Genomic DNA, 26,673 nt, shown 5'->3' with positions numbered 1-26,673 from the left:
CTTTTTAGTAGGGCTGTTCTCTAGCCTTCCATCCCCCAGCTTGTGCTGATAACGGAAGTTGCTGTGACCCACGCGTGAGACCTTACACTTGGCTTTTCTAGCCTCATACGGTTCTCCTAGGCTCATCGCTTCAGACTGTCTAGGTCGCTGTGGATGGCATCCCACCCTTCAGCTGACGTCCCTGCGTCCACCGCCTCGCCGCCGGCCCTAACGGCGCTCCCTGGAGAGCAGCGCGGCCCAGAGCGCCGCTTCCGCCGGGCACGAACCCCTCCCCCTGCCAAGATGGTGGTTGCAGAGGGGCGCCCAGGAGGCGGGAAGAAGCGGTGTTCTGCGCATGCGCCGCAGGGGCGTTGCGGCAGCCCTCCCGGTGGGGAGGGGAAGTAGGCGGGCCTGTGGGCGAACGCCGAGTGGTGCGGTGGGGTCGGTGGAAGCGGAGAGCGGAGCGTTGTCAGGTGGGTGCGGTTGGGAGCGGAGACAACGCGCAGCGTGCGCGCGGCGAGCGGGAGCGTCCCACGTGTGCAGAAGGGTGAGGACGGCCGCGCGCTGCGCCCCAGGGTCGGGGCCGTGCGGGGAGGTGGGCGCACCGCCGGCATGGGGCCGGGGGCGGGGAGGGGTGAGCGGGCGGCCGCGGCTTGCCGGCGGCCGGACCCGGGCTTCCGCTTCGCCTCGGCGCCCGCTTTGTTCGGCTTCGTAGTTTTATTTTCTTGCTTGCAGGCGCCGGCTGCTGGCCGGCGTCCGCGCGGCTTTCCTTCCCGTAGCGTCGGTTGTGCGTTATTTGCGATTTTTCAAGTGTGGAAGTATCCAGTGAGGTAGTGAAACATCCGACATAACTTAAGCGGGTCTGGAACTTGCTTTGAACTCGCAAAAATCCGTCGTGGTTTCCTTCCTCGCATGCAGTGGCCTTTCAGTCAGCAGCGGTGAGTGCGGTGACTCTGCAGGATTTACTTCTGCCTCGTGCTCCGGTGACCCGGCTTGTGGAGAGGCTGGGCGCGCTCAGCGCTGCAATGGAACTTAAAGACAGCTCGGCCCACGTTCGAGCAGAGGTGGAATCTAGCTGTAGTAATTTCCGTTAGCGTTTGTAATGCGCTAGCATCTGTCTCCCTCGTTTCTGTAGTTTCATTAATCACTCAATAAATTTTTTTTTCAGTTTTCTAATCCAACACGTTAGCATCCTGTACGTTCTCTTTTATGTATTATGTCTCTAAAAGATAGTGACAGATAGAAGGGAGCACAAGCTCTGGGTTTGTGTGCCGCAGAGCAGTGCAGAGAGAAGACGTGTCGTGTTTCTTATGACTTTATTCCCCTCAGTGGGTAACTTATGGGGGCAGCTTCTCTCTTTAGAAATTGAGCTTTGTCGGAACTGGGATTTTTATTTTGTAACAAAGCCTTCAGAATATGAGCACGTTGAATATAAAAGCTAATTGTGCATGAGATTTGTTCTGACTAATTGTGATGTGTTGTTATTCCGCTGCAAGTGTCATGAATTGCGATTGCATCCTTGTGAGGATGTCACGGAGAAGAGACAGGATGATGGTGGTAACAACGCACTGTGAGCAGCATCTTGTTCTAGTGTTGCAGAGATTGCAGTTTTAGATCAAATTTATTGCTCCCTTTGTTCCTAGTTTGACTGCTGGATATATCCATGTATAAAGCTGAAATTTTTGTGTCCTATTTATGTTATTTTATGCGTTTCAGTATGTTCAGTGATTTAACTGGGAGCTCCAGAGAATTAAGTAACTGTGATGAAATCAATTTGGTCCAATGAGTAGGTCTTTCTCTTAAAGCTTTTTCAGGTAAAAATGTAGCTATTTGGAGTTCTTTTCGTTTCTCGTTACTGCTTTGTTTTAAACCCCCTCATGGCTTCTCGCTTCCTGAGGGAGGCATTGGTATTAGGTAATCCCATGCTGTTTAGCTTGGAGGTTGAATGTTGTTTAACTGCTAAAAGTAAAATATTTCCCCTGGAGTTCATGAGCACTCATACCTTTTTTTGAGAATAGCTACAAGCACTGGTTTTTGCATCTTGCCCACACTGTGAGTAGGATAACTGCATGCTGTCAGCTTAAATTGTCAGCTGTGTACACTCCATATCTACAGACAAGTAAGCATCAAAAATACGTGTTAAGTTGTTTACAGTAGCTGTCAAAAATGTGTTGCGGATCTCAGTCATTCGGATGAATGTGTTTTGTCCTGGTGGAAATTTACTGCTGAAATGTACTTTGTAAGGTATTTGTTATTTGAAAAGCCCTTTCAGCTGTGACTGAAATCTTGCACTGTCGAGTGGGCTGGGTTTCCTGAACCAAGCGTTAGTAACAGTCTCTTAACTTTTCTTGTATGATTATCAGATTTACAAGAATTATTTTATCGCTTGCCTGTGCCATTTAAAAGGTTAATTTTGAACTAAGTAGGTACTTTGTTTATTTAAAAGAGGGTGTGTGCTAATGCTGGACTCTAGAGGACTTCAGTTTCACTGGGGTAAATTTTATCTCTGCAGTAGCAACAAAGAAATGAGGCTACCTCAAGATGAACAGCCTGGATAAGTTTCTGGGTATCTTCTTTTGAAGAATGAATTCTTCTGCTGTCCCTACTTTTATGGTTAAAGATTGTCTGTCATAATGCATATGATGTTAAGGTAAAATGACAGAGTAATCTAGCCATAATGGAACATGAAGAAGGAGCGACATTGTCTTTAACATTTCCTCTGCTTTCATTTTAGGGAAGTCTTCAGCTGGGTCAGCTTCCTGGGAGAGGGAGCGTGAGCCTGAGGCCTGGTCCATGCTGTAGTGTGACCACTCAGTGGTATTCTTGATGACCGAGTCTTGTGCATATCCATACTTAGTTTGAATTCTGAGGGTTTCCTGAAATAAAACCACACGTTACGTCCTTCCTATCTCCCCAGTATGCTCTTTTGCTACTTATTACAGGAGTAGTGTTTCTATGGGTGCTGTGCATATGCATGTGGGTGTGTACGTATATGACCAGTTTTACAGAGGCAAACTTTCTGCCTTTGTAGCAGTCACTTTACTAGTTGGCTTTAATCCCCCTCCCTCCCTCCCAGTTATTTTTAAAACATTTAGTGAAAATCTCTCTCAATTGCCCACGTTGATGGTCTTGAAATTGTGGCTCCTGGTATAACTAGCTAAAATTAGCCAAATGTTAACATTTCAGAAGGAAGTTTTGGGTACATGGTGCAAAAGTGGTTCACATAGCTGTGAAATTTCACAGAGGAAGTTGTCGAGGAAGTGTCTTTTAAAGCCTGGTATTCAACTGCACTGAAAATATAGTGGCAAAACTAGCAGAAGAAGGTGGGTGGTACCTCATGCTCTGCTGTAGCTGTGGTTCTTGTGAGCAGGTGTCCCACTATGATGGCCTGAACGACAGTGGCAGAGCATACAGACAAAAGTGGACCAGATGAAGTGAAGAAGCTGTTAAGAAGTTGTAGGAATGCTTTGAGGCCCAGATGGACCTAGTGGGCAGCAAGTAGAATATAATATACTGTCCCCATTGATGTTTGCTTGCTTTGACTTTCTTCATAGCACTTGCCAAGTCATTTCCCCTCTCAAAACCTTGGCTGACTGCCTGCAGACAAGGAACAAAGAATTTCTGTTGGTTGATTTTTGAAGCATTTGCTGCCAGTGGTAGGCAAAACAAAGGGGAGGGGAGGAAGAAAAAGAGAGGCAAGCCAGGATACTTTACAGGAACCAAAAGGTATTCAGCAGACTCCTTAGGCTAATGCAGAGTAAGAAGAGTCATTGGCAGAAAATGCAAAATAAAAACAGTACAAATTGGGTTACATTCAAAATTGAAACAAGTCACCAGGATTCCTCAAATTCTGCAGTACTAAATGTCATGTAGCATTTGGGTGCTCAGATCACTTCGATCAGAGACACTGTAAACCTGATGGGTGGATCTTCAAGTCTAAACTTTTTTATTACTTTCAATTCAAAGTCCACCTGCAATAAGTTGTTTGTGTGCTGTTCTCAGAGGTGTGTGGGAGATGAATCTGCTGCTTACCTTCTTACCCATTCTTGAGTGCTGTTCTTTGTATTTGAGCCTAGCAGACATTAGTATTAATTCTTTCTATCAACAGATCAGTGCTGCAGTCTGGAAAGGGCTTTAGGCAATATCAGCATCCAGGTGTAGTATTTTGAAGGACTTTGTTGTGCCAGGCATCACTGAGGCTTTTGGCAATAGGATATCTTTTTTCTTTCCCCCTGGTAGTGGCATTTCTTCGTTGACCAGATTTTACACTGGCAGTAAAAGGAATACTTAATGTGCTGAGGGTTAGTCTTGTCAAAAACCAGCTCGAATGTGGTTTCATTTGTCTTGGGGCACACTTTGCTGGTAATTTTTTGCTACCTAGTAGAACATCTAGGTCTTTTATGGAGCTGTGCAGCTCTTTTCTGTCATAGTTTCTCGGATGGAGAAATATATATATACATATATATATATATATATATACACACAAATACATTCATATATATATAATTATTTTCTCCTGGTTCTCACCAGGAGTCGCAGTCCTGTTATAACAGGATGTACATAATTTCTCTGAGCATCAATTTGTCAATGGCACCCTATGCAGACTTCTGTCCTGCTGCCAAGCAGATAGCCAGATAAAAACACAAAGAAACAGAATATCAGAAATCAGTTTTGATTTTCCTGTTCTGGAAAAGACTTGGTGTGTGTCTCCTGTGCTTCTGTGCTTATTTCTTTGTCCTCATCTTCGAAGATTAGTTGGTTGGTATGTACATTCAACTGCACTTCTGTGCTTTTTTGTGTCAGCCATTCTCTTCTTTAAGCTGCACAGTGACTGATATGATGGGTCTCCAGATACCAAAGACACTGTTCTCAGTGTGATGTCTGTAGGTTAACTCACTATGATTTTGGAGATTTTCTGTTGGAAAGTCAGAAAAAAGGTTTTGGAGTTTGTAGAGATAATGAGGGATGGGTTCTAAATACACGTGTAAAAAAGAACTAATAGGATATTGTTGATGGAACCTTGGAAGCTTTTCCAGGAGTTCTATTAGGCTCTGTGATTTGGTTTTCCAGAAAGGTACGTTGACTGTTTCAATGAGAGCATCATGCATTCTGTTTGCAGCTTGTTGTTTGTTAATATATCCCCACTGCACTGAGAAATGTTTGCTGCCATAAATCTAGCAGAAATTTCTAGTACAGACTAGTAAATAATTTTAGTATGCTGATTTAAAATCCCTGATGTTTTCAGAAAGTTGTTACACTTCCACTGAGACTGTAGTACAGTACTGTACAATTACTTCATAGTAACCATTAATCTCAGCTTTTATTGGTACTGTTCTAGTTTTTGTCTGCTCTCTGTTCTTTTGCAGCATTTTTCCCCTTCATCTGCCTGTAGTTGGATGCAGTCTTGTTGGTTCTATTTGGCGTTTCTTTTTTATGTCTTGATAAATCACTTTTTGTTTATACAGTTAATGATAATTACAAAGCCAGACTGCTTTGGAACTCACCGTGTCATGTTGTTGAGCGTAATTTGTCAGTCAGACACAGAGAGTATTATCACAGTATGTAATACGTTGAGTAAAATTGCTTTACGTTGAGTAAAATATTTATCAAGGCTACTTCCTTCATATATTAGTTTGAGACCTATATAGATAAATCTCTGGGGAATTGCTTAGAAATTACTGCTTCAACACTTGGCATTCTGTCTTTCAAATTAGGTAACCGAAGGTGATTGAATCAGGCTATGTTAATAATACTATATTGAGGGCGTTTTTCCTGGCTTCGTCCTGCAAAGTGGTGCGATTTGGAGGCTTCTCTTCCAGCCCCTCCCTCTCCCCCGTATTTACACTGTTTATCTTTTTTGCTGAAGCTGCTCACCAGAAGCACCTGCTGGTTGCCCGCTCCTTTCTTGTGCCCTTATGCTCAACTTCCTCTGTGCTGTCGTTCTTTCCAAGCCAGGCGGTACGGACCATCTCTGCTGCAGTTGCAACTTGCTGTTCTGATGTTGGTAACCGCTTTTTGCAGTTTTGTGAAGGGAGATCACTTGGACAGACAAGAGCAGTGATGGTGAATATGTACAGGTCTTTCATGAGCTGACTGACTAGCAGAACTGAAGGTGCTGCAAGGTGAATTGTAACCTGTTAAGAAGTTGAGTGTGCCTTGTCTTCACAATACTCTTTTGTTGTTTAAGAGGATGTATGAGGTGTGCCTTTGTCTTGCAAATTGTTTCTTCTGAGGACATGGTTGTCATCTCTGGGTTTTGCTAGGAATAAATAATGCAGAATGTAAGGAAAACTGCAGCACGATTCAGCTATCATGGTTTTAAGTATGGCTTGGTTTCCATGGAGCAGAGTCAGTATTAAGATTGAAGTCTAATGCTATTGTTTAAGTAGCATCAGAGAGTAGAGCTTTGCTTTATTACAGAGCATACAATGGATTTCACCTGGCGTTTTCTTTGGTCCCTATTTCTTTCGTTTCACACACTCATGATACAATTGATGTGGTGACTTCAGAGCCAGCACACAGTTGAGAGGATGGAGGTGTGATTTATTTTGGAGAGGACAAAGTCCTTAGTTCACTGTTTTCATTGTGAGATATGTCACTGTTGTATCATCACTGGATGATGTTAAATCGACACTGACAGGCTTTGACAATAGATTTCTTAAACTGTGGTGGCGACAGTGAGCAAACCCAAACTCTGTGTTGTAAGAGAGAAACCAAGTCTCTGTTCTGAAATTCGCTGTAGTTTCAAGCTCTCCTGTTGCCTCTGGCTTGGGATAATCATTTGGAAAATAATTCAAATATTCATTTTGGCTTCAGAGATCTTAGAAAAATTGCCTCTTGAAACACTCATCTTTGCCTGCCTTTTGATTATCTGGAAGATGCTCATTTCTGCATGGTTCCTGGACTTGCCATTTTGCCTGTGTAGTTGCTTTTTTGTTTTGTTTTGTCCTCCTCCTCCTCCATGGAATTTCAAGATTTGTCTCATCCGTCCTTCTGTCTTCATGGTCGGCTTCACTTTGTCTTCAGCAAGGGATGGCAGGAGCTCCAACAGTGTGTAATTCTGTTCTTTTTTCCTGTTGTTTTCTGCAATGACCTCCTTTGCCATAAAATCACTTCAGCTGAGGCTGGGAGAGCGGTAAGCCTGGGTTCCCACACAGGCTGAGTCACTGTGAAGAAGGAAGTCTCAGCTGCTTTTTTTTTCCCCTTTTCAGCAGGAAGTAGTAGGTAAGGAGGAATTGAGAGAATGAGGGGAAAAAATCACAGGGAACGATGTTAGTTGTTTTGTACAAGTGTGCTGTTATTTCATTAGATGTTACCTCTGTATTATTGAAAAGAAAAGAATCCATTCTGAGTACAATTGTTTTAAACTATAATGCTCATGCTCCAGAAGTACCAACCTTTCAGGTCAACAAGAGATTCAAGGTTTTTCCAGTCCTTTTTATTTACTGTGCTATTTTCTTCCTAATGTCTGCTGCTGCTGCTCGGAAGCCCTTTTTTTTTTTCTTTTTCCTACCTGCAGATCACTTGAGTGATTGGCTTGCTTGCCTTTTTTCACTCTGCTCTGTGTTGATCTTGGAAGGTTTTTGCTGAGTGTGTGTTACAGGTGACTGGAAGCACCTATTTCTCAAAGGAGTAAGAGGCCACATCTCCAGAGCTCTGAAATAACACTGGAATTCATATGAGGGTGAAAGGCCTCTTAAAAATGCCTTTATAACATAGGTAAAGTGACAGCTGCAAATAATTGCATTCATTCTGGTAAACCTTACTCCCTGTTTCTTTCTCTGGGTTACTTGTGAGATGTTACGCCATTTGCCCAGCAGGTTGAGGCTGCTGGTTTCAGTGGTCAGCGTGTGCACTGTGAATCAAATACATGTGACAGAGGCCCACTCTGTAGTTCCCACTGCTCTTTGGCAAGAGTTTATTCAATCTGTTCATCTTGGCCAGGGTTCTTATCTTGGCTTGTGGTGTTACTTACAGTGTGATAGCAGAGTTATTGCTACTGCAAAGCTCTCTAGTGATACTGTCTAGTAAAGTGGTTCAGGATGAGATTTGAGTGGGGATCTGTGGGAGCGGAACTTCATGAAAATTCTGCAAGAATTATTTCAAACAGAACAAAAAAAAAAAATCAGGTATGCACACTTCAGACTTTCAAGAAGAGGGAGTGGAACTTCTGGTCTTCCTCTTTGAGGGAGGTATTGTTTTGAGTCATCACATGAGTGCACTACTGTGGTGCATCCTGTGTAAATGTTTTCCATTGTGTTGGATGCTATCCTGGGATTGTGTATCTGCCTAGCAGCATAGGTGCAGTAACCTATTCCTGATTTGCAGGGTTCTGTTTGCCTCTTATTTCAGTACATCTACATCAAAAGTAAGATTTTGTGTACTGACAGTTTATCCTCATGCAATGCCTTGTGACTTCTCAGCAACTTTGTTCTCCAAGTCCTCATATTGCCCCTGGTTGGGGTTAAGAGTTTTCAGAGTACTGTTGATATATTAGCTAAGAATGAAGGTGTAGAAGCAATCAGCACAACTCAGAGCACTGCTGATGGTAACACTTCAATTTGCTGTCGGCTGTGGTTTGTTGGTATTAGGCCAGTTGCGATACTGAGCAGAGGTGATGAACATACCATGGAGACTGAGTTCAGTCTAGGTGAGTGCTCAGCAGGATGAGGACTGCAGTCTCAATATTCTGAGCTAACCTTGTCTATTCAAAACAAAGACTGAAGTATCAGTAAAGGAGGTTTGCTGAAGAGCGTGTATAGTCAGAAAACTACTTGATTACGTGTGGGAGAGAATGGAGAGTAACGTGAAAATGCAGTTATGTAGAATCAGTTGCTTTTTGCAGACTTAAGTGATGGGAATTTCAATTATTGATGCTTTTTTGAGAGGAAGTTGGAGTTAGCTGGGAGATGAGAAATGATGACTGGGTTATTTGAAGAGGAAAAATGAGTAAGAACACAAATTGTGGGTATGCAAATGTGATCAATCTGTAGCGTGTGTCCACCATAGCATAAGAAGAATGAGTTATTTCAGTGAGGTTCTTAAGTTTTGTGTTTTTTTTTTTAAACTACTGTGTTCAAATCAATTTGGGGGCATTCAAATGTAATAAAGTGGATTTGGATTGTGTGATTTCCTCTAACAGTGGCTTTAAAACTGAAAATGTATTTCATTTTGGCCTCAAAGAGATCAATTTCAACTACTATATGGGAAAATTAAGGTCTTTTAGTGCTGCACTTTGTCTTGTTTGATTGATTTTTTTTCTTCCAATACAGGGCTCCTAAAAGATGTCTGGCTCGTTTTACTTCAAACTGTCTGGCTATTTGCTGTTTAGCTGCTGAAGTTTTCCTACTGCTTGTTCTCCTGAATCCTTAATATATCAAGTTGTCAGAAGTGGCTGCTATGGTAAGTTTTCTTTTTTTTTTTTTTTTAATAGTAGTAGCAAGCAGCTAGAAGTGTGTCCAGTGTGCATCTCTGTTTTGGTTTTATTTATGAGCAAGGCACCAAAAAGGGCAAAAAAAACCCCAAAACTGGAACACAACAGTACTGTACAAAAGCAGATGGCAACCAACTTGGAACTAACAAGCCAAGAAGCCTTGTTTTATCTCTTTATATTGCCCAGTGCTTCTACATGAATAATAAAGGTCAAGTGAATCATTTCAGAAGTCAATTCCAGATGTTGCATTTGGGCTTACTAGTTCAAAGTACAGTATTTAAAATATTTAAGGTAACTTGTAAAAGCATAGAAGTTTAGAAGAACAAAAATAGAAAAAGAGGAAGCCCTATAACAGCAGACGAGACAGAAGGATGACCGTACCTCCGAGCAGATACAAATCTGCAGCTCTGTTCTATGTCCTGCTGTAGTATTGCATTTGGAAAATTGTGTTTGTCATTGATCTCAACAACTATAGCAATTCTGAGTAACTAAGTAATGTTTTACAAATTTCAGGAATCAAGACCAGCTAAACTAAGAAGATGTATTCAAGATGATCCAGCCAGAAGACTTCTTACTTTATAGAAATTCTGATTTCATTTAATATGTAATATCACTTGACTAACCTAGGTTCAGTTATTCTTCTTGAAAGTAAGACACCTGTGGCCTTCATCAGAAATGTTTCTAACGTTTTCAAGAAAAAACATGTCCCAGAAACTAAGCATGTTTTTACTGGTTTTTGGAATCATTTGGGGTTTGATGTTGCTACGCTACACTTTCCAGTATCCAAGACGTCAAAGCAGTGCTGAGCTGCGTGGTCAGATATTAGACCTAAGTAAAAGATATGTCAAAGCACTGGCAGAAGAAAATAAGAACTTAATGAATGGTGGCAGCGGAGCCTCTGTAGCAGGATATGGTAAGAGGGGAAAAAAAAGCATCATAATTGTTCAGATAACTTTTTAAGTGGAATCCATGAGGTTGTACTTCTTGAAGCAATATATGTTGATTGCTCTTTAAGAGAAAATATCTCTCTGTACTGATTATTTTGATTTTAGTACCAGGTAAGTTTAAATGTCATCTTTGTCCCAAATTTGAGAGAAGATAGTGGTGCGGTGTGCTTTATAGCTTATGTAGGTGTATATGATATATTTTAACAGCAGATTTTCTGTCACTTGGAGGAAAGTGTTTAGTAACTACTCTTTTATATTGGAAGGGATTTAAAAATATTCTATCACTGTCCAAAGCTGAATGGTGACACGTGGATATTATCTGGGTGAAATTTGAAATACTGCCTTTAAAGAATCACCACCCTTCTGTTTGAACTTGAAGTTTTGTTCTTAGATTCTTAATATTTAGCTGGCTTGCTTTACATCTTAGTATTATGAGGGTATCTTCCTAAAGTAACAAAGAAATTGTATTTAAAACAAACAAACACAAAAACTTGTAATTCTCCCACCCCTCAGTCTTTTTGAAATAGAATATTACACAGGATAACAAACTAAGATCTGAATATTTTGAAATAGCAGTTATTTTCTGCACGCAATAAATAACAGGAGTTTGTTTCATTGCCTTTCAGCTGATCTTAAGAGGACAATTGCTGTTCTTCTGGATGACATCTTACAGCGTCTTGTGAAATTGGAAAACAAAGTGGATTACATCATTGTGAATGGTTCAGCAACAAATACCACTAATGGAACTAGCAACCAAGTATCAGTAAATTCAATTAAACGTGCAAAAGCAGCTGGCAACATTAGATAGCAAAGCAGGCTGTGTTGTGTTGCTACATGTATGATAGGTCATAATTAAGACAAGCTTTATCTCTGGCTGGGGCAAAGCAGTAGCTGACTCTAAATGAAGCATACGCTGTTCTGTTGAAGAATGCCTGGATATGTGTGTATATATATAGGCCTAACTTATGTGCATCAGGTTGTTAAAGCACTATTTCATTGCCTTTGAGCAGTGCTTCTGAAGCGATCCTTGTTGTCTTTAAAAATATTTTGATATCATGATTTGATGTAGTATGCCCTTGGGTAATAACAATAAATGGACAGCAATGAGGTACTTAGAGGTAGGTTTATAAATGTATTTAATTAAGTATAAATATAGCATATCTTTTGGGTAGGTGAGCAGCGTTGTAGCTTATTCATTTTTGTGATCTGCATTAAACAGGTAACTGAGGAGAACATCGTTAAACAGATGTTAGAAAGCGTGTACACTTAACAGTATTTTGTTACTCATTTGCTAAAATATTAAATTGAGGATAGTGCTTTGGGGGGGATAGCGTTTTAGAATTGTGACCCAAAGAATGTCTTTATTTGCACTATCAGAGTAGCTAGAGAGAACTTACTGTATATTTAAGAGAATTAGTTACAATAGGAAAACATCCCAGGTAGTTACACTGTCCAGGTGTATCCGTGTGTCACAATTAAGGCAGTTAGATTACGAGAAGCAAACATAACCTGTGATATCTTACAGTTGTTTCTTACTAAGATATTTAAGTGTATGTATTTTTTAACTGCAGATGAAACTATTTAAGTGATGGAAATAAGTTTTAGATATGTGAATACTGTTTATTTTTATTCACTGCTGTTTCTTTTTAACTCATGAGTAACTTGTGATTTGTGATGAGAATAGCACACCAGCTCCCTGAAATGCTTCCTTATTAGGAGGGAGAGCAGCGAAGGGAGACGAGGCATCTCTGCCTTTAACAGAGATATGTACTAAAGGTGTCTTACCATGGAATATTTCAGAGCTAAGGTAATGTTTGCCTTATGTCTAAGTTAGCCTTATAGCAAAGCGAATTGCAGTGTGGATGCACTGTATTCCAAATGTTACTGAAGTCATATTCAAGTGCCACTGAGCCTGCTTTTTTAAAATGTAGTGAATGGTGAATGTTTTGCAGGGAGGGGAAGGGTATGTTCAGGGACTTTTGCCAAAAATGTGCTAGTTATTTATCTTTTAATGTGATGGGTCTTTTTCTTTGCTTTTTTTTTTTTTTTTTAAGTAATGGTCTAATTTTAATTAAGGAAAAACATGCAGTAAAAATGGAGGTGCTGGATGATATACCATCCAAAGTTCCGTGTCCTTTTTTCTTTTTTTCCCCTGCTGTTACTCTGGATTTGTATGATGGAAAACATAGTTAGAACCATAGCAGACAGATAACATTTTTTTTTTCCTGTCAAATTGTGTGTAAAGTTGTACTTCCTTGCAGAAAGAGAAAAATAAATTTTTAATTGTACTTACAAAGACTCCTGTGTGTTGTTTTTTTTAACAGTGCTGTCATTCTTAATGTGCCTCAGGTGTTTCAGGAAAACTGTATGTCTCTGAGGTCTAGTAGGAGGTTTAGTGGTAACATCTACTCCACTTGCAGCTGAATCACCAGATCCTCTTACTGTCTAATGTTTGGGAAACTTTCAGACTGGAGGTGAGTGGAGAAAGATACTGAAATGTAACAAAACAGACCTGTTTTAAATCTTTAATCATGAAGACCCCACTCTTAAATTAAAAGTAAGAGAAGTGCCATCTGCAAGTTTGTAATGTAGAGGTAGGTTTTTATATCTCTCTGTGCTTTTTATTCCTTGTCTGTTTGATCTGTAGCAATAGAAACCTTGGTGGTGCTCCTTGGCACTATAAAGAGTAATGGAGGTGTCTTTGTGTATGTAAAGCATCTTCTCTTTTTCTTGTAAGGGTATATGAAGTCAAAAACAAATTTAAGGATTGCTAAAGAAGCCTAAAAAAAAAGCTGCCAGGTGTATATTTGTGAACACACAGTTTGAATAGGATTTTGGAAACAGACATACTGACTTAAATGCAGTTATGTACCCCTCATAGTAATTCATGGTTGCATTAGTGAAGTTGCTTTTCTCAGTGTCACAATGACTTACATGAGTTGTCTTGTATTTAATGTGTGTGTGTGTGTGTGTATGTAGGAAGAACAGTGAGCAAGCAATAGTGTGAATGTTCTTTTCATAATACAGTTTATCAAGAAGCAAACTCAAAACATTCAACTAGCTTGTTGTACTTATTTTTACATGAAAGCAGCATTGCTAGGGCATGTATAGCATTATATCAGTATCCAAGATACATCTTGCCCCTTTCTTTGTGGCCGGTCCTGTTTGGTGCTGAGTGGTCCCACACTTTGGATGGATGAACAGATACTCCACTGACGCCCACTAAAACTGCTCAAAGCAAATCTGTTCATCCATTTTTGGGATCACAGAATTTTTCTGATCTGTGTCCAATGAAATAAAAAGTAGTAATACAGCAGTGTAGCACAAGAATGTAGTATTTTTTGTAGACAGTGCTCTGAAACATCTATCTTCTTGGCAGCCAGTAATATGCTGCACAGTTGTCTATTCCAAGTATCTACTCAATATTCGCTTTTCTTTAATGCAGTCATTAATGGGGTCTGGCTAGATAGATGCAAATATTTTTGAGTAGAATTATCTAATGCTGACAATTCCAGATGGCATCGTCAGACTCACGAAGGAGGCAAGTTGCACAAGGGACCCAAGTGTTTCCTTGTGCAGATACTTAATGTGGAATTAACTGCCACAGGAAAATGATTGGGAAAGTAATTACATGAACTTTGAAATCTAAGTTTATTAAGTTTTCTTAAAATGTCTTCAAAACCATCAAATTCATGGAATGAACTAAACTTCTTAACCAGTTAATTGGTGATTTATTTTTCAGATGATACAGGGTGTCAGTGGACATCTTTAACGATTAACCCAAATGCGACCTCCTTACCCAGGACTTTGATCAGTTTGTGTTGCACAACCGGCTGGCTGCCCGCAGGATTTGAGCTAATATATTTGACAGTACGAAAAAGGTTTTCTTTCAGAGGCAAGTTTTAATTTTATAGCAGCTAAAAAGGTGAATCAGACTTCTGCGATGTTGTATCCCACTTGTTTTTGTTTTTGTTGCCTTATTTTTTATATTTTAATAAAATACAAAGTTTTGTAACTTCTATACATCAACTATATATTTTGTGTGGCCCAAGACAATTCCTCTTCGTGCAATCAGGATCATTAAGGTTGACAGGACCTGTGGAATCATCAAGTCTAGGCCCACCAAAAGGTTGGACGCCCATGGAATAGACTGTTACTGAATTGATGCTTCACAAAGCCTCGGGTTCTCTGGGATGATGCACACATACATTTTGTATCTCTTTAAAATGTCATTAAGATTCTTAAAATGTGGCCCAAGTTGAAGGAAAAAAAATCACATGATATATGTCAGTGTAATCACACCACTGAAATGCCAGTGGCATCACGTGCTGCAGAATTACCAGTAAGTGATGTAATTACTACAAATTTCCCACCTCTGTTTCTAAGCCCTCCAGTAAAAACCTTTCATTATGAGTTGGCCCTTGGTTCATTCATCAACTTCCTGTGGTTGGTCAGTAGATGTCTAATCATGGTCTGTTTCTATGATGGCAAAACTGAAAAGAAATGTGTTGACATCTTTTACGTGCCCGTGAGCTAGAGCTAATCATAAGGTTTGTTTTTTTAGTTGTAGCATATTGTATGGTCACCGCTAGAAGCGGATAGCGATAGCTTTTGTTTTCAAGTATATCAGAATATTGGTAAGAAGTGTGGAAGGAGGAAACAATTGGATGGAGACTGTTTCCATTATTCTTTATGCTACTCTAATTGGTCTCAGTTTTGGAGCAGCTAATTAGAGATGATCATTTACCAAACACATACAAACAGAATGGCTGATTACTACTTTAAAAGGATGACTTAAGAGTCTAAAATACAGTTATTTCTGATTTACTTATTATTCCTTTAATAAATCAGCTCTTTTCTATTTACATAGGTATTCCACTGAGGTGATTTTTAAAGCACTTCTCGAACTTGCCAGGATTTTTTAAAAGTTGCACATTTCATTGTTAACAGAGGGTGTTAATGGAGAGTGTCAGCACCCTGCGCAGCTTTAATCTGTTGCCTTTGATGTGTAGGTGGCACCTCAGGTCTCCCGGAGCTGTCCTGTGGGTGAGTGTCCATATGTTTAGCCCACTTCAATATGTTCCGAGAGCTTGGGCCAGCAATGCTTGTATGCTACGTGGCAGACACGGGAGGTAAAACAGCCATCTGGACTTCATAGAATCATAGAATAGCCTGGGTTGAAAAGGACCACGATGATCATTTAGTTTCAACCCCCCTGCTATGTGCAGGGTTACTAACCACCAGACCAGGCTGCCCAGAGCCACATCCAGCCTGGCCTTGTGTTTTTTGAACTTACCTTCTGGCACTCTTTGTTTGCAGTAGCAGAAAGCCCCACATGTGCTAATCTGATGGTTTACTGTGCAAAGACTGGTTTGGCTTGGTATTTAATGATTGTGATTTCAGATGTCCACTAACAATCTCTTAAAAGGAATGGAGACAAGACAAGGTTTTCTGAATCCAAAATGTATTCTGGTACTTTTGCTGTGACACAGGAGCACTGGGTGCTCGAAATAGCCATGTTATAATTTTAGAAATGGATTTCTTTGTTGAAGTCTTTATGTCCATTCCCAAAGAAACTGGTGAGCACAAATTTGGATCCAAACAGACACTGGGACACTGCTGAGCTGAACACTGGCTCTTTGTCACAGAGATAATTTGCTGGGATCAAACCTGTTAATAGAGCCTTGGTTTTTAAGGTAGAGGATTAGTTGCTCTGGGGCAGGTGGCCCACAAAAATTTTTCTTAGTCCCAACACCTTCACACTGACTGCTTGTAGGTATTTTGATGCTGAAATATGGTACAGATGAATGTTTGTAGCCCTCACCAACAGCTGTCCTATTCAGAAACATCGTTCTGCATTCTGAACCCAAACTACTTAAGGGCACCATTTTATATGAAAGTTTCTTGGATGAGGTATGGGAAGGTGTGATACTGAAACTCTGCTCCTTCTGTGTGACCCAAGCTTGCCAGAGCCACTTCTCACTTTATTGGCAGAGCTGGGATCTCTGGCACTGATGAAATGTGCGTACAGATGAGGCATTCCAGCTTTAGTGCAGCTCCTGTACAGCGCTGTGTTCCACAGTATGTGCTAATTCCATGTGTGCAGGGCTTGTCCTCCTGCTTTCGAAGTTCCATCTCCCCTGTCTGTTTCAAAATGTTGGTCACTGTAGGAATTCTTTTTTTCTTGGAGAGACATTCCTGACATTTGTTTTCCTCGTCTAACTGCTGCTTTGCAGGAGCGCTGACTGCCACCATGAGTTGCTCCCACATCATCTCTGCCTTTAAGATGTATAAATTCTGGGTACAGAGCTCAGAGGGGCAGATCTGTGCTGCAGTGCTGGCTGCTCTGCTGCCATTTCTTATACGTGGGGCATAGCCACAGGGCTAACAGCCCAACCATATGCCCTGTCACCTTGCTCAGATCCTGCTGGAAAGCTGACAGTGTCCCTGTGGTTTCAGCTCTCTGGGGGAGGCATTGGCAAAGCACTACCTTGGTCCTTGTGACACCGACACCTCTTCACCTTCTGTTTCCTTGCTGATGGCTTGCCCAGTGCAAAGCAATCCAGAGATTTCTTTGAACAGCCATGAATTTTTCAATAGGTATCTGTCACTTCGCTGCTTGGAAAAGCTTTCCCTCTCGCTGTGACAGCCTGAGTATGAGCTCATGGCTTATGCTGATGTGCAATTTCAACATCAATTTCCTAAAGCTCGGTCCAGAAAAATACACCATATCCTATGCTCTCACATTCAGTCACTGTGTGGGAAGTGCAAGGGTCCATGTGTTTGCATCAGGCAGTCAATTCATAGATAATGTAGTAAGTATCAGAAACAACCACTGTGGTCTGCATGCTGCAGAAGGAGTTGTGCTGCTGCTTGTGGTGCTTTGAGAGCTGAGGGGGAACTGCAGGTTGCCAGAAGCACCTGTGGCTATGGGCTGTTTCTTCAGTTGGCCTCCTTTTGTCTTGAACTATGGATGATTTATTTCATAAAAGATGAGCTTTCAAAGAACATTAATGAGTTGGAGGTAACATTTATGATAGCAGGAGGCAGCTTTGGTGTTCTACATGAAATAGATCTTCCAAGCTGTGCTGGGTAAAGGGCAAGTGATTTTTTAGGACCAACAGCTCTGGATTACTTCACAATGATGGGGACTGTGCTGTACAGCAAATACTGCTGCTGGGTCACATCCTTCACATTCTGTGTAGATGTCTTCATTCACCAGAATGAAATGCTCCATAACGTCTAAGTTCACCCCTGGAGGAACCTTTAGGTTCAGGATGTACAAAATTACATTCAGGACTGGCAGAGGGTGGGGAGAGACCAAGGGGAGGTGGGCTCTTTGTTAAATGTGCACATTGTGGGGTGAGTCATAATAGTTATCTTCAGCATCAAGAATTACACAACATATGAAGGCAGGTCTGAAAGCAATACCTCTGATTTCGTTATGTTGGCACACGACGTCAGAGGTGGATGTTGGTGGTATGGCAGCACAGGTTGAAGCTTCCCATCAATATCCTGCTACATTTCATTGCTGTGTGACAGATGGCAGCAGAGGGGTAATCTGACAGGATGGCATCTGACATGGAAGCATTGATGAAGCAAAGGGCTGTCACTGAGTTCCTCCATGTGGGAAAAAATGGCACTGTTGACATTCATTAGCATTTGCTGCATGTTTATAGAGACCAAACAGCAGGTGTTTGAACAGTGATGTGGCGGGTAGTACCAGTGATGAGAACTGGTGTCACCTCTACGAGCCAGAGTCAGAGCAGCAGTCCATGGAGCAGCAACGTGAATTCCCCGTTGCAAAAAAAGTTCAAGGCGAGGATTTGTACGTGGCTGGTTTGGGTGTGCAGTCCTCAACCACATAAGCTATGCCTGTCCGAGCACGTGACAGCTGACTGACTTACTGCACGGTGGGTGACGAATCCGTTTCTTGGCCGCTTCCACCCCTACTACCCTGAACAATGATGGCTTCCGTTATACTGCAGGAACAAGCAGTGAAAGCCAAGCCGCGCGGGGCTGTGTTAGTCTTTATTTCACACGGAACGTTTCCAGGACTTCTGTTTGCTTACAGGCACGGCAGCAGGACGAGAAGCAAACAGGTCCGTACCGGCAGCAGCCAAGGGCTGAGCGCAGCACGGAGCCGCTCCCCGCGCGCCGCGGTCAGTGCGCGCCTGCAAGGCTCGGGGTGCGCGGCCGCTGCCCGGCGGTCCGCGAATGGAGCGGCTGGCGGCGGACGCGGCGGCCTTGGAGGAGTACGCGGAGTACCGGCGGTGAGAGCGGGGCCCGGCCCGGCACGGGCATCCCGAGGGGAGGGGAGTTCTGGGAAACGCGGGTGGATCGCACCGAAAGTAATGCCTCCCGTTTATTTCCATGGAAACTACAACAGAGTGAGCACAGTAACGGTATTCGATAGAGCAAATTCTCAGCCACAAGGCACTACTTTCCAGCGTGGTCACCACCATCAGCTGTGCGTTGTCGCCCATGATGAACGAGAGCCTGCATGCCACCCTCATAAGAATCTGCAGTGGAGGTGACCCACTGCTTCATAGCCACTGTGGCAAACATCACCGCTAGGAAAACATTGCCCACACAGCCCATCTTTCATCGGCCCAAACAGAAGGCACCAAGTCTGCACTACCTGATGGGTGTGGTAGGAGTGCCCAGCCAAGATCAGCAGTCTTCTGAATGGGGTGTGGCCTGGCATTATGGTTTTACAAGGTTTTACAAGGGAAAGGCTGCTTTCTCTGGCCTGACTGGCAGTTTGAGCCTTCAGCTCAGTCAGAGGTCAGAGTTAAAGGTTTGTCCAAGTTCCAGGAAATCCAGAAGGATCACCCCTTTCCTGTCCCAAAGGACAGTGCCCATCTCTTTACCTGAAGGCAGTGTCTTGAACATTTTCTTTGATGGGGAATTTGCGTGTCACCACTCCATGGCCTGCCATCCTGCCTCTAGCTCGTAGCGATGATATGACATCTCATCACAGGTGATGATGTTATCCAGGAAACTGTCGCCTTCAGCCTCATACTGGTTCCATAGGACCTGACAAACTCCCTCACAGTTGCCACTGCTGAAACGCACTGCCCATCGCCTCACTGTGCTCACATCCACTGTTTGGCCTCCGTTACCATTCAGCATGTATTGATGAATGTCAGTGGGTGCCATTTTTTCTTCATGGAGGAGTTGAGTGGCACACCTTTGCTTCATACACACATCCATGTCAGATGCCATTCTTCAGCCTGCCCCTCCACTGCCATCTGTCACAAGGCAATGCCATGTAACAGGATATTGGTGGGAATGTCCAACCTGTGCTGCCATACCACCAACATCCACCTCCAATCTTGTGGGCCAGTATAATGAAATACTGGGCATCACTGTTGGAACAGACCTAATATATTACTAGAATAGTAATACACAACTGTTTGCTCTTACAGCAAAAATACCGTTATGTATTGTTTGATATAGTGGGAAACCTTTTACTTTCTCCTTTTTGACTTTTTTATGACATGCTTACAGAATTGTAGGTGATGATGATGGAGGAAAGCTTTTTACCCCTGAGGAATACGAGGAGTACAAAAGAAAGGTGCTGCCCATCCGGCTGCAGAACAGGCTGTACGTCAGCTGGAGATCCCCCACGGGCATGGACTGCAAGCTGGTGGGACCAGAGACGCTGTGCTTCTGTACTCACCGGTGGGGTTCTTCGCTTTTTTTTCTGCACCTTTGTGTTCTTTTTACATCAAAGAAATTTACAATTTTCTAGATCCAAATAAAGCACAGGCAAGTTAATTTCAGGTCTGTTTTGGAAAATTAGGTTTTGAATCATGAGATTTTTTTTTTTTTAATCTAAATCCCAGTAACTTTTGTGCAGGCCAAAAGAATTCTGCAGCCATCAATAAATTCAGCTTCAAGGCACAAGTTATTGTAGATCAGATTGATTGTGCCGGAGTTATCTGTAGGTGGGATTGGTTCCGACATTGTTATCAAAGTGAAACATAATTATCTGTAATATTTATAAAATAGATGGATGTAAATATACCTAATATTAAGTATCTGATTAAACACCAGTAATTAACAGTAATTAAGATAATTAAAGATCCTTCAACTCAGAAGTTGTAAGGTAAATTATAAGTCTTCTGACGAGTTTTATCACACGTACTAACAAGGTTATAAAAGCTGTTATTTTTGCCCATTTCAGGTATAAACAACACAAAACAGACTACGAAGTGATTCCCAAAGACCGTCCCATCTGTGTGCCGTGCAGAGTGAGCCACTGTCCCTGCCAGTCCTACCACTACGTTCCTCTCAATGGCACACAGCCCATCCGCTGTAGGTGCAAACACTTTGCTGATCAGCACAGTGCAGCTCCTGGATTTTCCTGCAACTCGTGTAAGTTACCATCAGCTTGCAGCAACCTTCACTTGTGAACTGACTGGGAGCTGTGTCTGCCCAGAGAATTGCTAACGCTGTAACAAAGCAGTTCCTGAAGATACTGATTATTGGTCCAGAAAGGCAAATGGCAGCAAAATCCCACACAAAAGGTTTGGGAAAGCATTCGGGGGAAGCTTTTTGCTTCGCTTGATTGAGGTTATTGTAATGAAACAGCAGTAATAACCATAGAAATTAAATAATGCACAAAATTCTTTGGAGCCTCACATCATATAAGCTGAAGATTTTTTCTTAGATTTCTATAATATTAGTGAATTTCTTTCTTGAAATCTATTTAATATGTACAGTAAAAATCATAATCAGCTTTTGCTGGATGAGGTGAGAATCACATCCCACAGGATTAACATAAAATATTTATGTTATGTTATGTTATGACAACCTTTCAAGTGTTTGCTCTGAATAATGTGTAAGACTTAAATGTGCAGTTGGATGGTTCAAAGTGGAACCTTAGAACAAAATGTTTTAAATAATCATTTATATCCTACACTTTTTCTTGTGCTTTTGAAAAGAGCAGGCACTTCTGAGAGCTTCAGAGATCGCACAGAGAAGGGCTAAGACTTGCTTCAGTGTTGTTTTATTGTACTAGTGCTGCTCTAGCCCAGCTGTCAAACATGGTAGATAAATTAGATGTAATATTAACATTTAAAAAAGTACTTACTGTATGGTACATACAATATTTTGTATGAAAATACAGAGTAAGAACTCAATGACTGAAGAGTGCCCAAAATGAAGTAAGCAAGCCTTTCATGATTCTGAGAATGGCTCTACAAAATGACCTGTAACTGAGATTAGTTAGGGGCAGGTCATAAATAGGTTTGTAATGCACTCCTAAAAGAATAACGAAACATCTGTAGTTCTTGTGCAGAACTCTCTCCAGCAGAGCTTTATGATATTTGGTCTGAGCCTTACTTAGGGCAGATACACCTCTATATCTGTTTCATGCTGTGTTGAAATGAGGCTGAGCAAAGACCAAATCATGTACAAGCTTCCCTATAGAAGATGTGGCTGGATGCTTTTGCAGTGAAGAAACTCTAGTTTTTGACCAGTTTGATCAGTTTGGAGAAATAGCATTTGGTCTGCTGTGAGGTATAAATTCCATTACCATCTCCCTCAAAACATTTATTTATTTGTTAATTAGGTTCCACGTGTTCAGGATTTCACAGCTGCTTTACCTGTGGGTGCGGTCAGCCGACATACGCACATGAAACAGTAGTGGAAACTAAACAAGAGCGGTTAGCCCAGGGAAGGCCAGTTGGGCAGGATGTTCCCTATGCTGCTATGGGAGGACTGACTGGCTTCAGCTCACTGGCAGAAGGCTACATGAGACTTGATGACAGCGGAATAGGTGAGTGCAGCTGGCCTAAGATGAAATTTGAGTGCTCCAACTGGGTATTTTTGTGCAGTAGTCATTCAACAGAGATTTTCAGAGTCTGAAGGTGAACTGGATCAAAAGGAGTAGGACTTAAAGACAGACTTTTTCTCAGTAGTCTGAGGACTGCCCTGTCCAACTTCACATAGTGAAATGATCAAAATGGTGTTCTGTCAATAATTTCAGTGTTCAGCACAGTAGCTTCTAGCTGAATTGCATGTATTTTAAAGATAATTCTGCAACTTCTCTTTTATACTAATTTTCATTTTGTATTTATGTCAATCCTTTAGCATAATTCTGCCCAGATCTTCCTTTTTTATATTATTCCAACATTAACCCCCCACCCCCCAGGTAGATCAGTGCCCATTCTGCACACACACACAAAACATCTGGACTTAGAAACCTCTGCTGCTCTGAGGTTTTGTGTCATATAGTAATGGACACATTCTATTCTGATATACTGTTTTATTTATTACTTCCATGCACTCTCTGCTTCTTTTTTCATATTCTGATCTTCTTTCCTGAGTTTGTTGTGGTTTAGAAGCCATACTGTACCTGTATTAACTAAAGAACTGGAGATCTTCATTTCTTTTGAAGCCACTCTCTTTAACGTTTTTCTGCACAGTGTTTGTATGAATCTACACCTTTGTTTTGACACCAGCATCTAAGTTTTTAATGCATCCTGCAAAGTGAATTTTTGTTTTCATTCAACTTATTTTTTTTTTAACAGGGACTCCTTCTGCTGAGCTGTTAGAATCCCCTGTAACCAGCATGGATCATCCATTTCTAAAGGCATTTCAGGGACCTTCTGGCTCTGCTCAGACCATCTCGCAGCTAGCAGGTGGTATATTAGTAGAATAATACTTCTTACAGTAAATGTATCATATAAAATCTAATTTATTTATGAGTTGTAGCATGTTTAGGGATAAAAATCAAAGTTAAATACTAAAACAAGTCTTGATGCCTGCTGATCTGGAAGTTAATGCAGTTGTTTAGCTCAATCCAGTAAGAGTGCCTTCTGCCAGAAAGTCTTTTCTTCATGGAATTAGGAATCAGTTATGCTTGTTTTAGATCCCTTCTTTTGAGAAAGTATTTAGCCATTAATGTCACTGTTGAATTCCTGTTTATCATAGCTGCTAGCCTTAGACTAAAAGGAATACTCATTAGTTCAACTTCTGAGGTTTGTTACTTGCATATCAAGGTGTTTTACTACATCCATACCACATCTCATTTTTAAACTAGTTTTGCCAATACTGTGGAATAGAGAGTATCATCAGTGGAAAAGTTTTCTTGTTTTTTTGTTTTTTTTTCTCTGTAGGTGGTTCCAGTGCCTCAGCGCAAGTTTCTCATGAAAGGCATTCAGAAGAAGATGACATGGCTTATTTTGAGAAGCGTTATCAGGAGCGGGCAAGTTATTGTATTTATTGCTTAAATTAAATAAATTCTCTAAAAGTGATGGCTAAGAAAGTTAAACATCTAATTTAAGTGGCATATAAATGTATTATGTCATCTCTTCATGTGAAAAACTAGCCTATTAAGGTAAGGTTTGAAATACAATTATGTGCTATTGCAGGATGGTAGTGGTCAGTCATGTCTGGATGGTATTTGCCTTAAACAAATGGATTTTTATTTGCTGACTCTTCATAACACTAATAAAAACTCCTAAAAGCTCAACTGCTGTTACACTTGCTTCTTGCAACAAGAAAGCTGTTGGAGCTTTGTGAAACTTTAAGTCATTTTCTTTATTTTGGAAATCATTACAAAATGTGGTCAAACGTTGCAAATATGGGATCTATTTATAGGAGAAAATGTTATCATAACATTCAAATTGCTAAGTCTTTTCTCCATGCCAAGATTTTCTTTTCTCTGCAAGAGTTAGGAGGGATTTCAGTTACAGACCTCACACTCCAAATAAGGAAAGATGTTTTAAAATGAGTTCCTGTGTAGATGTGTAGACATCTACAGGAATACTTAGCAGAACTTCTGTTCATCCTTTGCTTATTCTTAGTGTTACACAGGGGAAAAAAAACATGTTAAAAATATTGTTTTCTTTCTCCCTGCATTTCTGATAGCTACATACCCCTTTTGTGTAATTGCTCTAAATAGGATCTCATTCACTTTAACATTTTATTTTATGATTTCAGTCACTTTTATATCTTTTATCACTTTTATAATAATACATGAAGAAAACTGTTGCTTCTGAAACCAACAGTTACATTTGCTTGGACTAATTAATAAGTCTTACTACAAAATGGATGAGGTGAAATAGGTGTGTGTTGGCAGATCATACCATGCTCTAAGAGCCCACTATGTGGAAAAAACCTGCTGAGAAGAGGTGACTGTGCTGAGCAAGGTGTTGAGATGCAGGTTTAACATCTACTTCAGCAACAAAATTTCACTGTGATTTTGTGCATGGCGGTTGTTCTGTGTCTGTTACACTGCTGTAATAAAACACCTGTAATTTTCATTGAGGTTAAGATTAATCCATGAACTGAGGGAATACCTGCATTGCCATTGTCAGAAATAAAGGCAGTCCTGGCTTGAATAGCAGAGGAGCTGCAGAGCTATGAAAGCACTCCTTTGTCACTTGATTCAAAAGTGAGAACTTCTGGGTTGAACTAAGAATAATCTCTACCTCTCCCTGTCCCATAAATCGCTGCTAAATTTGTGACTGGTTGTAGAGGCTCAATACTGCATTATTAGCCTACTTGCAAATTAACTCTTGAATCACTGTTGTGACTTTCTTTCTAACAGCTGAAAAAGGAGAAGGCTGCTAAAGGAAAAGAGAAAAGTCTGGTGCCATCAAAGAAGCCATGAGTTTAATGAATAAACATTAACTACATGGTTAATCATTTGTTACTTGTTGATTACATGTTAATTACATATTAATTGTTTATTGAAGAATATTTTGTCATTGTACCTATTTGTTTACTTCTTTCTTCCCTTCTTTATTCAGTTCTGTTCTTTTACCAAAATTAATTTTTAATCATCTTGTAATGAATTTGGTACTTTAATCCAAGTGTTTCTAGTTGCTAGAATTGTTATATAAGTATATAAAGTTATATAAGTATGGAAAATCATATTTAGAGATTTACAGAACTGTTACTTAAGGTCTGAGAAATAAGTGTGTTTTAAAGTACTACATTGCAGCAGGGCAAAGGAAGTATTGTACATCCTGTTCTTAGACTTTTATGATACACTTTATTTACAGAATTGCTAGGACTCATCTTGTTCATGGATTTGTACTCGGTAGTGTTTGTTTTATTAACGCTAGCATTTTAATCATTAAATTGTTCATTTTTCTTTCTGTTGGTTCCGTCTCTGTTGCATAAAATTCAGATGTACCTTTTGTTTCTCACACTTCTCTAGGCTCTGTTCTTCCGATGTATATTTGTTACATCTGAAGTTCCATGTGCTCACAACCCCATTTCCACCCATTACTGGCTAGCTGAAAGGATCCTGCTGTCTGCATAGCAGTGACTGTCAGACTGAACTTTTGACAACATAAAGTGGACATGGATATGCTATTTATTGCACATAAGTAATTATATATCGCTTGATATAAAGTTCTTTATCCAACAGGTTCTCTTTCATCATGTCTAATGCAAGAGTCCCTCAGGACGGGAGATGTCCATTTGTTTTGTCTGTGCACAGCTGTGGCAGCATGTATTGTACTAAAGGTTGTGGCCATTTGTGTGAAAACTTAAAATTAGGTAACGCTGTGTGGTGCTTTCGGTCTGTTAAGTAGCACAATGCTGAATACCTGGCTGAGGCTGCAGGATGGTTGGAATTGGGAGGCAAAAATTGTGCCTGAGTTAACTTTGTAGGCTTGCCTGAAAACAGAGATGTAAGGTTGTTTGCCCTTAAGAGCTCTTGAACATGATTCTTGGACTGAAGGTTTTCAGGTGGTGTCTGCTGAGACTTTATAGCAAGAGCTGGCAGAAGCTTTAAAAGCTTTGATTCTCATCAGAGAACTGAAGGTGGTGTCTGTATGTACCATACTGGCGGAGGAAATCAGGGGAGGTGGAATGCATTTGGGCAACTTCCTTTTCTTCAAACAGCAGCTGTGCAAAAGAAGGAAGGCTCCTGGAAGTGCGTGTGAGTCATACAGTGACTGATGGAGGTGGCTGGATCTGAGTGCAAACAGAATAAAGGTTTGTGACTGCTCTGCACAGCGACATGTGCTGTGTTGCTGTTACCTTCGTTTAAATGCATTATATATTGAAATGTATACTGAATGTTTAAAACAGATCTTTACCTTTAAATTCTACACTGTTACATATGGTTTTATCTTAATAAATAAAAATATTGATTTGAGCTCCCTCTTCTGGTCCTTATAAGCAATCATTTCTATAGTACCTTGCGTGGTTTTGCAGTAGAATTACAAGAAAAAAAAACCCCACGTAGATAACATTTCTGTTTTTCAATAGATTATTACAAAATAAAGTGAGAAATGTATTCCAACAGTCTTCTATTTATCCCTATAGCTGTAGCCATTGGAG

General features: G+C 40.9%; 2 protein-coding genes across 7 annotated transcripts; both read left to right on the top strand.

The window, feature by feature from the left end:
* Nucleotides 1–354: 354 nt before the first annotated feature.
* CCDC126 (coiled-coil domain containing 126) lies at nt 355–12,655 on the top strand. Of its 2 annotated transcripts, none has more exons than XM_042889091.1 (4): nt 355–452; nt 9,252–9,381; nt 9,926–10,325; nt 10,986–12,655. In XM_042889091.1, exons 3-4 carry the CDS (start codon nt 10,088–10,090, stop codon nt 11,165–11,167), a joined length of 420 nt encoding a protein of 139 aa, XP_042745025.1. In that variant the 5' UTR covers nt 355–452; nt 9,252–9,381; nt 9,926–10,087; the 3' UTR covers nt 11,168–12,655. The 2 variants fall into 2 exon arrangements, with proteins under 2 accessions (XP_042745025.1, XP_042745026.1); XM_042889092.1 differs by having other exon boundaries at nt 441–526.
* A 2,648-nt stretch (nt 12,656–15,303) lies between these two features.
* Nucleotides 15,304–26,495, top strand: FAM221A (family with sequence similarity 221 member A). Of its 5 annotated transcripts, none has more exons than XM_042888655.1 (7): nt 15,304–15,405; nt 19,873–20,046; nt 20,552–20,742; nt 21,941–22,147; nt 22,902–23,012; nt 23,490–23,578; nt 25,541–26,495. In XM_042888655.1, the coding sequence occupies exons 2-7, from the start codon at nt 19,997–19,999 to the stop codon at nt 25,643–25,645; spliced, it is 753 nt and encodes a 250-aa protein (XP_042744589.1). In that variant the 5' UTR covers nt 15,304–15,405; nt 19,873–19,996; the 3' UTR covers nt 25,646–26,495. The 5 variants fall into 5 exon arrangements, with proteins under 5 accessions (XP_042744589.1, XP_042744586.1, XP_042744587.1 ...); XM_042888652.1 differs by lacking the exon at nt 15,304–15,405 and adding an exon at nt 18,560–18,632; XM_042888653.1 differs by lacking the exon at nt 15,304–15,405 and adding an exon at nt 18,560–18,632 and having other exon boundaries at nt 24,926–25,633.
* Nucleotides 26,496–26,673: the final 178 nt, after the last annotated feature.

This window comes from Lagopus leucura, unplaced genomic scaffold, assembly GCF_019238085.1.
Source record: "Lagopus leucura isolate 7727_CA_CO unplaced genomic scaffold, USGS_WTPT01 Super-Scaffold_100157, whole genome shotgun sequence".
NCBI classification, from domain to species: domain Eukaryota; kingdom Metazoa; phylum Chordata; class Aves; order Galliformes; family Phasianidae; genus Lagopus; species Lagopus leucura.
This window is presented reverse-complemented; position numbering and strand designations above follow the sequence as displayed.